Here is a 15,040-nt window from a genome sequence, read left to right as displayed (position 1 = left end):
AAGGTTTGTAAGCAGCACAGCCACAGCCAAAAAGAAACACTGTTATTGTGAGACTCCAGTCTCTGGGTGATGAGGTCCCTCTGTATGTAGAGTGGTTCCCTTTGGCCTGTCCACGAGCAGGGTAACACCTCTGCCTGAATCTGCTCAAGGACTTTGCAAAGAGTTACAGGTCAGTTACATGTTGCTGATTCTCTGTCCTACTACAGATTAGACAAATCCAAAGTTAATTCAAAAGGACGGTGGCATTGCTTATTATTCAGAGTACTCTACAAGCCAGGGTTAATGTCATTTAAAGATGCTGGTTTTTCAAAGGATGAACCATCACCAATACTTTTTCCTTGGGGGTATAAATTCTTCTCCCATGAAAAGTTCATTAGGAGGAATGCACTGATAGAGAGGAAAAAAGTCTCTAAGAACACAGGGACATAAATCCTCCTTGAGAGCCAGTTTTATCATCCGCATCCGTATTTCTCCCCCTCATCCTTTCACACCACATGTGAGAGATGTAAGGTGAACTAGTAACACTTAGTAGCACACACTAGTAAATCCACTAACACAAAGCTGGTATCAACACAACTCCTAGGTTAACTCTGTTTCACAAAAACAGTTTATCACAGCATCCACAAATACCCTCAGTGAACCTGTATACTTTTAACAGGTGTCAGCTGTTCAAAAACAATTAGGATCTGTAAGCAATACAAACTAAACATGCCATAGCAGATACAATTCCTGCTCCACTCTCTCCTTGCTCCTCTCCAACATGCTTTTCCATCTATCCATTGGCTGGATTTGTAAACTTTGTCTCATTCAGATATTAAACAACCTTTTGTTTACAGTAGCTGCACAAAGAGAAGTCTTCTCAATTTATCTCACCAGCACAGACTTTTAAAAGACTTCTCACTATTTCCAGCATCCTAAGTGATAATTTGAAATAAACACAAGATTCAAGCCCCCAGAATTGCAAAAGAAGGCCACTGAGAATACAAGAGGGAAAAAACCCAATTAAGTATTTTATGATTTTTTTCTGTCAATGCCCAAGCCCTCATACATGAAAGCAGTGAGCAGGAAATGTGGAAACACTGAAAAGCACCAGACACATCCCAGTGGTAGCCTTGGCAGTATTAGGTTTACTGTTGGACTCAATGACCAACCTAAAAGATTCTATAATTCTATGATAGTATCTTAGCTAAGAGAAATCACTGGTGCTAGGAAAAAGGAAACAATGAGGTAGCTGCTCCAAGGCTAAGTCTTTTCTCACACATCTATCACAAATACATCTGATGTTATTTAACTTACCAGCTTCAGTTTACATCATTAATTACCAGGAAGCTTCTTCAGAGAATGCCTAATCACAGCCACAGCCTTTTTGGCTGCAATTCTGATCCATTACAGAACATAACCACCAACAACATCCCATACTGACCAACAAGGAACAACGAGAAGATGCTCAGAAGTAATTTTTAAATTACATTCCACCAATATGGCACTGATTTAGCAAAAATCACTTGATATACAAACTGTTAAATATTCAACATTTTTAATACTGTAAAGCAATCTATGTAGGGCAACAGGAAAACTTCTCATGTTGAAGTGCTGCTGCATGAGGGCACATGAGAGCTAGACTACTGAGGATTTCCCATTTCAGTACAGTCACTGTTTTAGGCTACACACAGAGCAGACTCTGAGAAAAAGGATACTTCAGGCAACAAAAAATACAATTTCACACAGAAGTTGATAATGCTTATTTAGCAGCAGCACTCAGTCTGTCTAGAGAATATTTTCACACTCAAACTAGGATAAAGAGGGCTGAAAGGCCTGCAGTCTGTTAGGCACATCAAAGCATGACAAGTCAGCAAGATTCATTGTGACACCATTTTCACATAAGGACAGGTAAAACAAGGAGGGTGGAAATAGGACAGTTGCTTTCACTAAAAAAGTTACACAATGTACACTAGTTCAAATTCAAATTGCCACTCTGTCAAACAAAAGCTTGATCAAATTAATGTATTTACAAAGTAGTAAATTATTCTCCTTTAATTATATATCAAGTTTTATTAAGGCAATCACAGGAGAGAAAAATTAAAACAATTTCGAATACTCCAAATAGCTTGTGAAATACTTTGAAAATATTTTTTAAATTCATAAAGGTCTCAATTTGTATATATAATTTCTCATTCAAATAGTTGTTTATGCACTTTACCCAGTAAATTAAGCACCTGCAAGGTAATACTCTGTATTCTAAACTATATAACAGTCCTACAAAAAAAAAAACCCAAAACAACCCTACAAACCAAAGGATAAAACATCAGTATCACTCTTGATAACTACCTTTATATTTCTAGGAAATTCGGATACTCAGCCTCTACCACACATTGTTAGATCCTGTACATTTTTGGAAAAAGGGTTGGAGGGTGGTGGATGACTACCCAAGAAAAATTAAGTTTCCTCTATAATCAATTTATTATCCATGGAATGAAGCAAACAAACATATCAACCTACCTTGCAATTCACTTTTAATAAGGCAACTTTCCATCATGTACAACAGAACAGTAACCATAATATCCAGCAGCTGGCATTCTTCTGTTACTTGGCGTGCTAGTTCTTCATTGCTGAACAACTGAACACTGATATGCACAATTCTATTAGACATTGTGTCTGATTCATGGCTTTTCTTCAGTGTTTTCATAATAAAAGCATAATGCTGAACAAAAGTTTTTGTAAAAGCAATCTGAAAATTATAAAGAAATTTTGATGTTAACAAGTATTATATAAAAATTATAGCTTTGTTTCATTATGAAATATTCCTTTACAAAAAGTACAATCAACATTTCCTGGGAAACACCAGTTGCTATGACAAACCAAAACTGATGGTGTAAGTGTTCCATGTATAGTTTCTAGAAACGGTCCACATGAAAAGACCTATTTATAGAAAGGGGTAACTCAAGCCTCTAATTTTATTTCCTTTTCCCAAAATCTAATCTTCTCATTCTATACTTCTCACACTAAAAAAAAACTGCCAGAAATGTTCAAACAATGAATAGAAGGTCTCAGCATAACACCTGAAAGTAGTAATAGTTCTAATAATTAATTTACCCTAAATTTTTACATCCTACAACAGAAACAAATGTTCTAAAATGATACACTATGAACAATGAGTTTAGTAGTGCCTAATAAAGCTGCCTTATCACTTGCACTCATCTACCTATGGAGAAAGGTTTTCATTCACCTGTCAAGGGAGGTATTTCAACACTGAATTTCATTTCTGCTATCATAACATCCTATACTTTTTAATAAACTTTCAATGCTTTCCCCTCAATAATTAAAATAACTAGCAAGTTTTGTTATTCTTCACACAACTGTTTGGGTTTTTTTAACGAGATCATATTTAAATGTATCAATACATATACATACAATATGTATTGTATTATATTCTACGCATATAGTACAGTTTTGTGTCCTCCATTAGCCTCAGACTGCATTGTAAACCAACCTTTTGCAGGGCATGTACATGTGGGCATATCTGCCAGCTTTGAAATCAGTTCTCACTTAGTACTTTAGGTTCTGAATTAACACCATCTGGACTTGCTTGGCTTAGTAAGAAGACAAGATGGGTAGTGATAAAAATTTTCAGATCAAAGTCTAAAAACCCCTTGTCTATTCCTTCTTCAGTATTAACCTTTCATAAGCATAGAATTAGAAATTTTAAAACCACACTTGGGCAACTATGTTTTCATCAGACCATACACAAATCACTACTTTATTTGACCTGCCTTAAACTCAGTGCTTCCATACTTTTATTATTAAAATACTACCATGTTTTTCACATTTAGAAAATACTTCCAAAAATATGATGACATGATGCTGCTGTTGGGTCCACAAACTGTTTCTTCCAGCAAATATTCTCAAAAAAAATGGACCCAGGGTGGAGATGGGGATGTCACTAGAGGCAACACTGCAAGACTACTTAAACTGCCTTCCTTTATCTGGTCCACAGTGATGGAAACATGTATAATAACTGAAAGCGTGTTCTACATACAGCCCCCAGCACAATGGTAACTGTTTTCAGTTAAAGACTTTTTGGAACAAGGTATTTGCAATGCTTCAGCAAAGTTAATACACATCATTCTGGTATTCCAGATATTCCTGTCATATAATTTCCTTTAAATTAAAGCTTTAAACAATTTTAATCACTGGCAGCAACTTATCATCAAGACATTCACGCTATTGATGTTAAGCATCAGACACAAATGACGCACCAGATATTTTAAGAAGTTGGTATATTAATGTTGCTAGTAAAAAAAGTATACTTTTCTACGTATTATTTTTTTCCACACTGTATTATGTTTAGATAGGATTTTTGGATTATGAGATGTAGGAACTATGTATTACTTGTTTTACACAGCACTCTCAATTTAAGTTGACTGCAAAAACACTGTCTTTCTCTACGGACAAATTTTGGATTTTTTATTTCTTTATTTTAAATCAGCATGCATCAAAATTTTTTGTGCCTCACTCGTATACAATAATGAACCTCTGAAAGTAACATAAATTTGCTCTCAATACAGTATAATGGTAAAGACTCTGTAATACATTTCAGTAAAGGAAAGACAGAAGCTTTTCTCCTACATTCACCTGGAAGTAAAATAAAAAAATACAACCCTTTCCAATTTTGAGAGGAAGAAACTAAACTCAATTCCATAAGTTAAAAAGCTGAAATACTGTGGTAAACTGCAGTCCAGATGTAAGAACAGCCATAGTAATCAGAATCCTTTCTTTCAGTGGTCAAAGCTATATACACAACTAAGGGAAAATACAGATCAGAACAAAAACGGAGATTTTGATGTAACACATACTTCCAAAGAGCTTCCAATCTTTTGCAGGAAGTAGCTTCCTAAGACAAACATAGTTTCTGTATATTTAATTACCTTCACTCTCTATGATCTTGTGCAGCTTCTAAATGTCTAGCCTATCAAAAAACAAAGTTAATTTTTTCAACTGGCCTTTCCTCTTGGTTGCCACTCAACAATCCCAGAACTTTTAGGTGACTAACATCAGCCCCATGTTTCAGTTAGAACTTACATCTCCCATGTTTATATTCTCAACCCTAAGAAGAAGATACTTCTGCCAGTTGAACACTTTAGGTTCCAACAGAAAAACTGTTCTACGGAATTTGCAGAACAGCATATCCAGGGGTTATTGCTGTAATAGTTGCCTCAATGGTCTCTACGGGAGGTGCCCAACAAGGCACAGCATTTTTGGTAATTATGACTGTTGATTCATTATCTCTACCAGATGCTTTTGCATTTTTCTACTTCCAGTGTTCCAGATTCCAGCAAGGCTCTGCCCTTGGACGATTTAAACTCTTCCATCAGCTTCCTGTTTACTGTCAACACATTCTTTGCCTTCTCCTCGGTCACATGACGGTCTATTTCTCTGGCCTTTTGCTTTTCCTCTTGTCCACACCATAACACCTTTAATCCCCTGGAAGCTTTGGTAAATTTCTCTTCTGCTTTCTTTTTCTTCACTTGTAAGTCTTCCAAGCTTCAAATGTCAGAGTGTGCTGGAAGGGATGCCTCAAGCACAAATCTGTAAGGCAAAGATCACACTTTTTGTTGGGCTGTCTCTCTCATATGCCAAAGTGGGAAGAGAGGGAATAGCTACTTAACCCAGGGTTTTAGCCCACCCCTTTCAACACCTCTTTTCGATACTGGGAATCCTAAAAGGGAAGTTTGTTTTCCTATTTCAAAATAAATCTGTGCAACTGAGATCGCTGGTGGCTCAGTGACTGCTGCCCAGGGCAATGGTGGATCAGTCAGCTCTAGTATGTTCACGCTGGAGGTCAGAGATTTCAACCATTTCAAAGCATGCACAGATAGCCAGCTCTGTGCTCTGTGTCTGGCTAGCTCCCTCAGTTTATCAGAAAACCAACCTAGAAGAATTCTGCTGATTTAATGCACTAAGAATCAGCTAAATTGCACAAGAGCAGACATAGAAAAAATTAGGAAAGTACATGTAGTGTAGATGAGATGAGAGAAGTAACAGAAAGCTGAGAGATCACCTGAAACAGTTTATATCCCTCCAGGTATTCCTGCTATTTGAGAACGCAGTATGATTAATCAGCCCACAAGACTTTTTTTTCCAAAAAGCTAAATGGGAGTCTATAACATAAAACATTCTTCTAATTCATCCCAAAATGCTATGTTCTCTCTATGTACATGTAAAAGGGAGAGCCACTACTTGTAAATTAGCCCCAGTCCTCATAGACATGTTTAAAATTCATGCAGCATTGACATAGTTTTGCAACAAAGCACAGGTTATCTTGGGAAAAAACAGTGTTACTGCCTTCCTAGTATTGCTGTGTGATACATTTCCTGCTCCAAGTTCCCTTACTACTTAAAAATGCATTTGAGACAATCACAGCAATTAAAACAAACACAGATCCTAAAAGACTTCAAATACTTGGGATTTGCGCTTCTAATAAAGTTTTTACATAGGAATTAGCTGTTTAATGAAATACAATACAAAACTGGTAACAAAAAACCCCTCTAACACAAAAAAATGTTTAAAATCTTTCAATCTCAGCATGCAGTATTGGTGGGTAGAAGATGGACTACTTCCAGATAAAGGTGGTAGTCAGTAGAGACTAAATATATCATGGTCTCCATTCTGAGTGAAGACAGATGATGAATACAACAAAAAAAAGTCACTGAAGACTGTGGTTTTTGTCAAAGGAAGAAAGATCCCATGACCATTAAAAGCTGTTGTTATTACATGGTATAGTAAAAAGGGAAACACAGCCAACACTTACCAGATTCTTCCATGTGCTAGCAGCTGGTTGTTTTTACGGGCAGGAATTTCGCTGGCAATGGATCAAGAGAACTGGATGTCCATGTGGGTCCCCAAATTATCAAGAAGAATGCAAGCTTCATGGTAAGGGTTCATCAGTTAAGAAGTCCTAATCTCTCCTCACATATTAGCTGAATCCAAGACAAAGACGAATCTAGGCTGGTATCCCAAATTAAAACGGTGTCTTGACATGGACACAGTATTGCTGAAAGCCCATATCCTTTTCTTCCTTGCAAGTTATCTTCATATCCTTTGTTTTGATACAGCAAGGTTTTAAGGGGATACAAATACAGGGCTGTTCCACTATAAACACACATTTTTGAAGAAATCTGCATGCCCAGACTTCAGGATTTCTTGTTCTTTGTCTCCCAGCAGGGATTGAGAAGGTCCAAAATATTTGCATGGCTCAAGAGTATGACATGATCAGAGCAAAATGTTAAGCCTTATTGCTATGTATACTCTAGGTCTTGGGAACATGTGGAGCAAACAACCAAACCTGGCTGCACACCAAGATTTAAAACAGGAAGATGACATCCAGTCTCCACAACTCCAGGCCAGGAGATACTTGGTATGGACAACTGCAAAACTCTGTAAGGAAGCACCTGGAAGGCTGCCAAAGTCACCTAGGGTATAGCTGCAGCAAGAACACTCACACTGTAATGGCCTGCATGGAGAAACCACTGCCTACTACAACACTTGAAACAGGAATGAAGTCACTGTAATTATTCACCAGCCATACCACACCACAGAATCACACACTGGTGATCCACATATTTTAAGTGATTAAACTCCATTTTGCAAAGTAAAATAAAACAAAACAAAATCCAACACGTGCAAATATGCAATTAACAGCCAAAAAGAAAAATAACAAAGCATGAGATCAAAATTAATTCTGCTGCTCCAAAATTATCCATCTTATTTTGTCCACATCACTCTTCAAATACTAAGCACTTCAGACCTTCTAACAAAATTCTCAAAACAAGGTAAAAGATCTGCATTATTCTACTGCTTATTATTCAAATATAAACATACATGGTCTCATGCAAGGCATAATGCACACTGAGTATGTGAATAAGAAAACATATTTAGGTTTGAATGAAGTAAGGCAAGTACCTTATAATCTTGATCTGGTAGCATGTTGAGTAAGAAAGTCACCATCTTCTGTGGAAACTCATATTTTATTGTCCAAAATAATAATTCTTCTAGAAAACATTTATGCTTCAAAACATCCATGATAGACTGATCTGCATAAAAAGTTGGAGCAGGGTATGTATAATGTATTAAAACAATGATAGTGCAGTTTCACACATAAAAATTCAGGAAAAAAATTTAAGAGCATCTTAGTGCATTCTGTAAATTTTATTTTCTTTTAAACACTGGGAATATGAACATGACCAACAGTTCTGACACCACAATGTCAGATAAAAAGGACCTCCCAGAGAAGCCAATGAAAGTTTTCACTACAATTCTACCACAGAATCCAATCTTCATTGATTGTATTGAATCATATCACCTTACTGTAATAGCTGCACTGATTATAATGCATCACAGCAAACTGCACAATATTAACAGGGCCACTTAATTGAGGGAAACAATGTAGACTACTGCCTAACTCAGGATAAAATAGCAAAACAACAAAATACATTTATGACTAAGTGATGAGTTCTATTACCTAAGAAAACTTTACAAAGCTCTAAACAAGCTAAATAGAAGCAATAATGTATCCATTGTTCTCATTTTCCAAAGCAATATATGTGCTTACTGGTCAACCACAAAGTTGTTGGTTGGGTTTCTTTATACAAAAATTACCATAATTAAATAATCAGGTACTAACCCTTTCTCATCTCTCCCCATTCAACTCCTGGGCATTCACTCTGCCCCCTTACTCATGCTGACAGTAGATCCCTGTGGGGGACCTACATAGGAATCAAGTCAGGGCTCTTTCCATTCTGTCAGCTGTGTTTTCAAGCAGATCAGTTTCCTGATTGCAAAGCTGCAAACTGACCTTTGCTAGAATAAACTGTTTGTGAAATCACTGTTTGACAGGGCATAAATCATATTAAATCAGTTTTTAAAAATACTAAAATATAAAGACCGATTTTTTCAAGAGGTTGATTATTTATTATTTAAAACCACAACAGGTATTGTTCCCTCCAGTAACATATGAGGACTAAAAAGAAAATAATAATAACACTCCTTTATATCTAGAAATCAACTACACCTGAAGATACATAACCCCACACAGAAAATCCCATATTCCAATGGGAGCGTATGAAGTGCCTCCACCAGCACACATCCAAAAACACTTGAACTAAACATCATCTGGCCTTAAAGACTCGTATCTTCACTGAAGTATGACAGCTTTAGAGACTGCACTGGATAGCTTTATGCCTGTTCTAAGCAGGATAGGCATTTGTGCTTTTCCTAAGCAGGAATTACCTCAATTTTCCATCATTATCAAAGGTCAGAGTTCCTCAGTCAAGTGACCAATTAGCCCAAATTTCAATGTTAGTGTTCTCCTCAAGACTCCAGCAAGCCACAAAAGGGCAAGAATATGTTTTATTTAATATATTCTACAAGCATTGATATAAAAACATTACCTTCACAGAGTCATGAAAGGTATTTTAATATTAAAATATTTTGTAAAGCGTTACACATCACCTACTGCAACAAACACGTGATGATCATTTACATTCTGCTCCTCTCTCTTGTTAAGAAATAGTGTATGTGATCTGACTGCCCAGGACAGTTTGTAGCCATGCAGACTGATGTCCTGTGTCCACAGAACAGAGAGCACAAGTTTAGGTACATGCCAAATGCTCCTGAGTGAGAACACCAGGCATGGAGACAAGTGACACAACACCTCATCTGTTACTCATGTGCAGCTTTCTCTGAAACGTTGAACAGTGCATATCACATACTTTATGTAGCAGTTTCAGGCAAGGACAGAAGAATACTATCCACTTACACCTGCTGTAGAATTTAAGTAGGCAGAATGCTCTTACCCAGCTTGGAAAATTTGTCAAGAACACTGGGACTAATGTTCCCACTCCTGTGAAAAGTACCACATGATTTTAAATTTCTTTAAACAAATAATAAAAAAAATAGTGCCTGTGGGTTTAAAATTGTCTTAAATGTCTGGTAGTTCAGATGGATGCAGGATGCAGGTTTTAAAAGAGAGTAAAATAAAAATTCTCTCAATACTCAGCCCCATATCTGTATCAGTGAATCTCAACATAAAATCTGTATTTTCTTCAAAGAAACCTTTCATTCTTTCCTGGTACCACAAAAGACCTCGCAGAGTGTTGTAAATACCTCTCTGGAATATGAGACTTAGCACTTCAAGATATCTCCAGTATATAAATAACCCTCTATGGAGACAATACACCACTGAAGACCTAGGACGGGACAGGGAGTCTGCTTATATGGAAAAGGTAAATCTGTTTTTATTCAATACTCAGTTTTCTAAAATTTTCTTTTCATACTCTTATTTTATACCCTATTGGACATAAAATATGAATACTGAAAACTTCAGAAAACTATTTGATATTTAATAAAAACAGATACTTACCCTTCCCCCATTGGCAGACTCCCTCCTCTGGGGCAGATATTAGGAGCTATCAACATCAAGAGCACAGTCCATGTTGGGATGCCTCAGAGGGGGAAGACTACAATCCTGGGGGGAAATGAAATGTTGAATTCAAGTATCACTTTTCCTGAAATGCCACTGCTGATACTGGCATCCTGATCAGGCAGCTTCTAAACCTGAACTTCCTCCCTGCCTATTTCCCATAACTATTTATTATGCACCAGAACAACAATCTTTTTTCTCGTGTTACCTGACTGACTCATCTTTCAGACAAGCTAACAGCCTCTAAAATTTGAGAGAGAACTTTCCTTGGATGTCTCTACATTTCCTGCATTTCTCCAAAACTACCATCTCTTCCACATCATTATTCTCTACCACAGTCTGTCACATACCATTTTTAAGATGATCTCTTAACAACATCATTGCCAAAACATTTAGTTCTCTGCTTTTCCAGCTTCCTAATCCCTTTTTCCTTCAACCTGAAAACACTAGAAACAACCAATCTTACTTTCCCATACTCCTCACATCTTCATACCATTCTATTAATTCATGAACCTTTGTATTTCAAGCTCTAGCTCCAAACATTTACTCCAGAGATCTTCCAGAAATTTTATTCCAACTTTCACTAGTTTTTTCACTCAAATGTTCTTTTCTCAAGACTTGCAATTCTTTGTGCTTCATACGTCCATCTCCTCATACTCATATTAAAAAACAAACAAAAAAAGCCTTCTTTACCTAATAATAGTATTTCAATATTATTATTTAAACACTTTTTAGCATAAAAACACATCAAGAACAGGACAGGACTACCTTGTCTCTAGCCTATAGTCATTCTTGAATTAAAACTTGCACTGACCTCCATGTGAGTGCGACTCATGTTGGACTAGAAATTGCAGAGAGGACTAATTTCAAAATAATGAAGTTGTTCAAAGGGAGACTCTGTTCAAGTATCTTATCTATAACATTACTAGAACAATACAGAAAGACCAACCAGAACCAGAGACGAGCATTCTTGCCTGGCTGAGAACACAAACATACTGTACAATGGCACAATCAAAAAAAATGGTAAGAACAAATACATCAAACACTTCCTTGTAAAGCTGTATTGCAGCCTTGACAGTCACACAGTGAAAACTGGACAAATTTTTGGAGGTCACCTTACAACACAGAGGTGACAAAATGTCAGAGTCCCAGACAGTGGTACTCACACAAAGGAAACCAAAATTGCCAATTACCACATTTTCACTTGCTATTCTTTTTTGGACTTCGCTATGTTTAATACTTGTCACGTGCAGCACTATAGTGCATGGGAAGTGAATGAGTATCCCTAGATAATTTTTAAGACAGACATAAAGAAAATATGATAAACTGAGATGAGTACTTTATAAATACCTTTGGTGGTGCTGCTTAGTTTCACCCTCTTGCGCTTTCCCACACCTTGGCTACCATCCTGGTCCTCCTGGGGTAGGGGAAGAGTTTAAAAAATTCATAATCTTATACTTAGAATCTTATTGCCAAGAGATGGTATGCTCTCAACATTCTGGTTTAACTACCAAGCTAAAACAAAGAAGCCCTGAATACACTATCTTACTAGAAAAATACTTTTACTGTTTACAGGAGCCATGGACTGTGTGCAACTATTTGGAAAAAAAATTAAATTTTTATTTGCCTTTCTCCCCCCCTACAGGCAACATTATCATCTGCAAGGTCAGACATATTCATGTCTTTCATTAATTTTGTAAGGTTACTTGCTTTGATTTCTGAAACTGATTGCTACAAAAATGTTTAACACTACAAAATTTCTAACTGTTGCACATCCAAGGTTTTCCCTTGTCCACCTGTAGCGTTTGTGGTTTTTTATTTCCTAAAAAAAAAAATAAATCAGCCAACATATTGTATATCTAAGTTGACAACACAATTAACTAGACATTTTCTAATCAATGTAAATTTTTGATGCAAGAATAAAGTACTTTTGACACCTTAAGGAGGTCAATTCTAATTGCTTTCTCCCTACAGAATAATGGAAACACTTTACACAAGCACTTGTCGTCTGAAGCTTCCAAGGCACTCCACAAACAAAATAGCAAAAGTTCAAAAATGTAATGCAAGTTAAAAATATCTCCACCATCACTTCACATAATCTAACACTAGGTGTTAAAAAAGCATGTAACATTACAGAACTACATTAAATGCTGCATGGATCTTTACTAACAATGGTAGTCCTAATGAAACTGTGAAAGTAAAGTTCCTTTTTAAAGTAAAGAGCTAATGAGACATAATTAATACAGATACCTACAGTTAAAAGTAAGTAATCAATATCCTTCTCCAAGGATATGGCAAATGACATGTTTTATTTCCAAACTTCACCTAAATGACAGAGAACCCAAACCTGAAGAAGTTACTATCCTTTCTTGGGGAGAAAGATTATTCATATTTTATGTCTAAGGACTGACCAAAAGTATGGGGTGAATAAAAGGTCTGAATTTTCCTATCCTTTCATTATCTCCATCTTAAAATTCATTTTAAGATGGACACACATTTGAACACTTAGACCACAAGACTGTGGTCCTTGTGAACACAGGCTACTTTAGTACTTCAATTGGGAATGAGTCAGTCAGTTCTCTGGATGCTGCCACTGCCCACTCCCCCATCAGAGGAGCCAAGTACTCTCAAGAAAAAAAAAATCAGACTTGCTAGGATGTTACTATGCACTGCAGGACTCTGCAATTTAAGCTGTAGATTTTTTTTTCCCACCCTGAAAAAAGCATCAGTGAAAAAAGTTAATTTTTTATTTTATAATCTTAATTGCGTTCTGCTTGACAAATATGAATTGCTGAAAAGAAAGTCCAGTCCTTTCATCCAAAAGTCAAAACAGACTGTGCAGGTGTAAGGCTGAAATGCTTATTAGAAAAATGATGTTACTAGAGAAATGAGGAAAAAGTGGTCTTGCTTTATGACTTCTCTTCCTCTCCTCTGTTACTCCCATGTCAGCTATAAAGGTATTTACAGGGTTTTTTAATGCCTTATTGTACTTAGAGCAGAATAAAACCACGTTATAATTAAGAAACGTGGCAAGAGTACACTTTTAACTGGATTTTCTTCCTCTGGTATTTAAGAGGAATCTCAAAAGGTAACTAATGTTCTTACCAAGGCCTTATGGCAGCATTGTTTCCCAGATGGAACGCTAGATTAGAAAATTTACATGGACTACAAATTAGAGCAGCACTTCTGCAGGGAACTAAACACCTTGAAAAGTTTTGCATAGCTCAGTATTTAGTTTCACTTCTACAGTAGTAGACAGTTCTAAGATAAAAATTAATCTGAAGGACAGCTGTTATTTCTCATGTTTTCCTTTGTGCAAAAGGAGAAAAAAGGCCCTGTCTAAACCTGTCCTCCTATTTAAGATGTTATTTTCCAAGGAATCAAATAAAATGCATGAATGCACATGCATCCACACTGAGGAATAAATGTTCTTATATTAGATATCTCTTAACATTATTTAAAGTTTGTTATGTTACCCGACCAAAATGGCTGCTAAGGCTTACTTTCTTCATTAAATTACACTTATTTACTACAGCTCAACCTAAAATGAGATTTTCTCCTTTTTACTCCCATTCCATGTGTTTGTTAAATAAGGTCAAATCTACACTTGGGAATTAATGTACAGCGAAATTTTCACTGCTGCTATCTCCAGTTCAGCTGGATTCTCAAGTGCCAAAAACTGCTAACACCATTCACAGCATTACATGTTCTAAGTTTGCTTTAATCAAGCCCAATTTACTTGATAGTGACTTTTCAAATATCTACACAGGTTTCTTCTACATTACATACATAAATTAAACTGAAACAGTGTTAGCAAAACTAAGGATTGGTCCTTTGTAAATCAAAGGCATGAGATCTATTCCTTTATATCTCCATTTTTCCTAATTATTAAAATGGGGATAATATATATGGCAGATAGAAGAGTTAAGGTTTGTGGGATTTGGCTGCAAGCATTCTCTCCATTTAATATTCTGTTACAGTTCATTAGAGTCTTTAAAAACAGTCTCACCTCATCTGAAGAATCCCCTTGTCCTGATGCTGCTGTAGCACCTGCTAAACCTTGTGAAATAAAAAATTCAGAGATTCTTTTCATAAATCTTATACTGAAAAGACAGTATTTTACAGTACTTCATGAGCGAGTATGAAATAAAAAACTACATTAATCTTTCTTTAAAAGATACATAGCAGTGAACTGAGAAGTTGGAGTAAGATTTCCAAGCAATACAAAACCAGGGATTTGCAAGTACATTCCACTGCAGAACTTCAACATGCCGTGTTAATGGAGACTTGTTCTTTCAGAAATTGGAACAAAAAACGGCCTTCAGTGATCAAAAAAAAAAAAAATCCACAGCACCTTTATAAGAATAGGTGGTTTAACTTAGTTGCAATGACAAAATTCCACTATGAGCAATTTCATCTTGCCTACTCAAATTCCACTAATGCTATGGCTGGAAAAATGGTGCTTAGTGTATTAGCAACAAAAAGTTAACATGTTTAGCTTTGTTGGTAGAAATAAAATGAGTCCTGTAATTTGGTAGTGCAAATAACAGATGATTTCTTAAG

At 36.2% G+C, this 15,040-nt stretch overlaps 1 protein-coding gene across 6 annotated transcripts in view; it reads right to left on the bottom strand.

Annotated features, from left to right (window-relative positions):
- Positions 1–15,040, bottom strand: part of UBR3 (ubiquitin protein ligase E3 component n-recognin 3) — a 105,254-nt gene that overhangs the window by 74,816 nt on the left and 15,398 nt on the right. For 4 of the 6 annotated variants that reach the window (XM_018072488.3, XM_018072490.3, XM_018072491.3 and 1 more), the window contains exons 5-8: positions 14,487–14,536; positions 11,828–11,894; positions 7,960–8,090; positions 2,500–2,728 (exon numbers count right to left, since the gene is read on the bottom strand). In XM_018072488.3, the coding sequence (XP_017927977.1) occupies positions 2,500–2,728; positions 7,960–8,090; positions 11,828–11,894; positions 14,487–14,536 (477 nt within the window). Of the gene's footprint in view, positions 1–2,499; positions 2,729–7,959; positions 8,091–10,417; positions 10,511–11,827; positions 11,895–14,486; positions 14,537–15,040 lie in introns of those variants that run through there. The other 2 variants (XM_018072494.3, XM_018072493.3) reach the window with 2 other exon arrangements.

The sequence above is a fragment of the Manacus vitellinus genome, unplaced genomic scaffold (genome assembly GCF_001715985.3).
Source record: "Manacus vitellinus isolate BGI_N305 unplaced genomic scaffold, ASM171598v3 scaffold_22_pilon, whole genome shotgun sequence".
NCBI lineage: Eukaryota > Metazoa > Chordata > Aves > Passeriformes > Pipridae > Manacus > Manacus vitellinus.
Note: the sequence above shows the minus strand (reverse complement) of the source record. Positions and strands in the feature narration are given on the sequence as shown.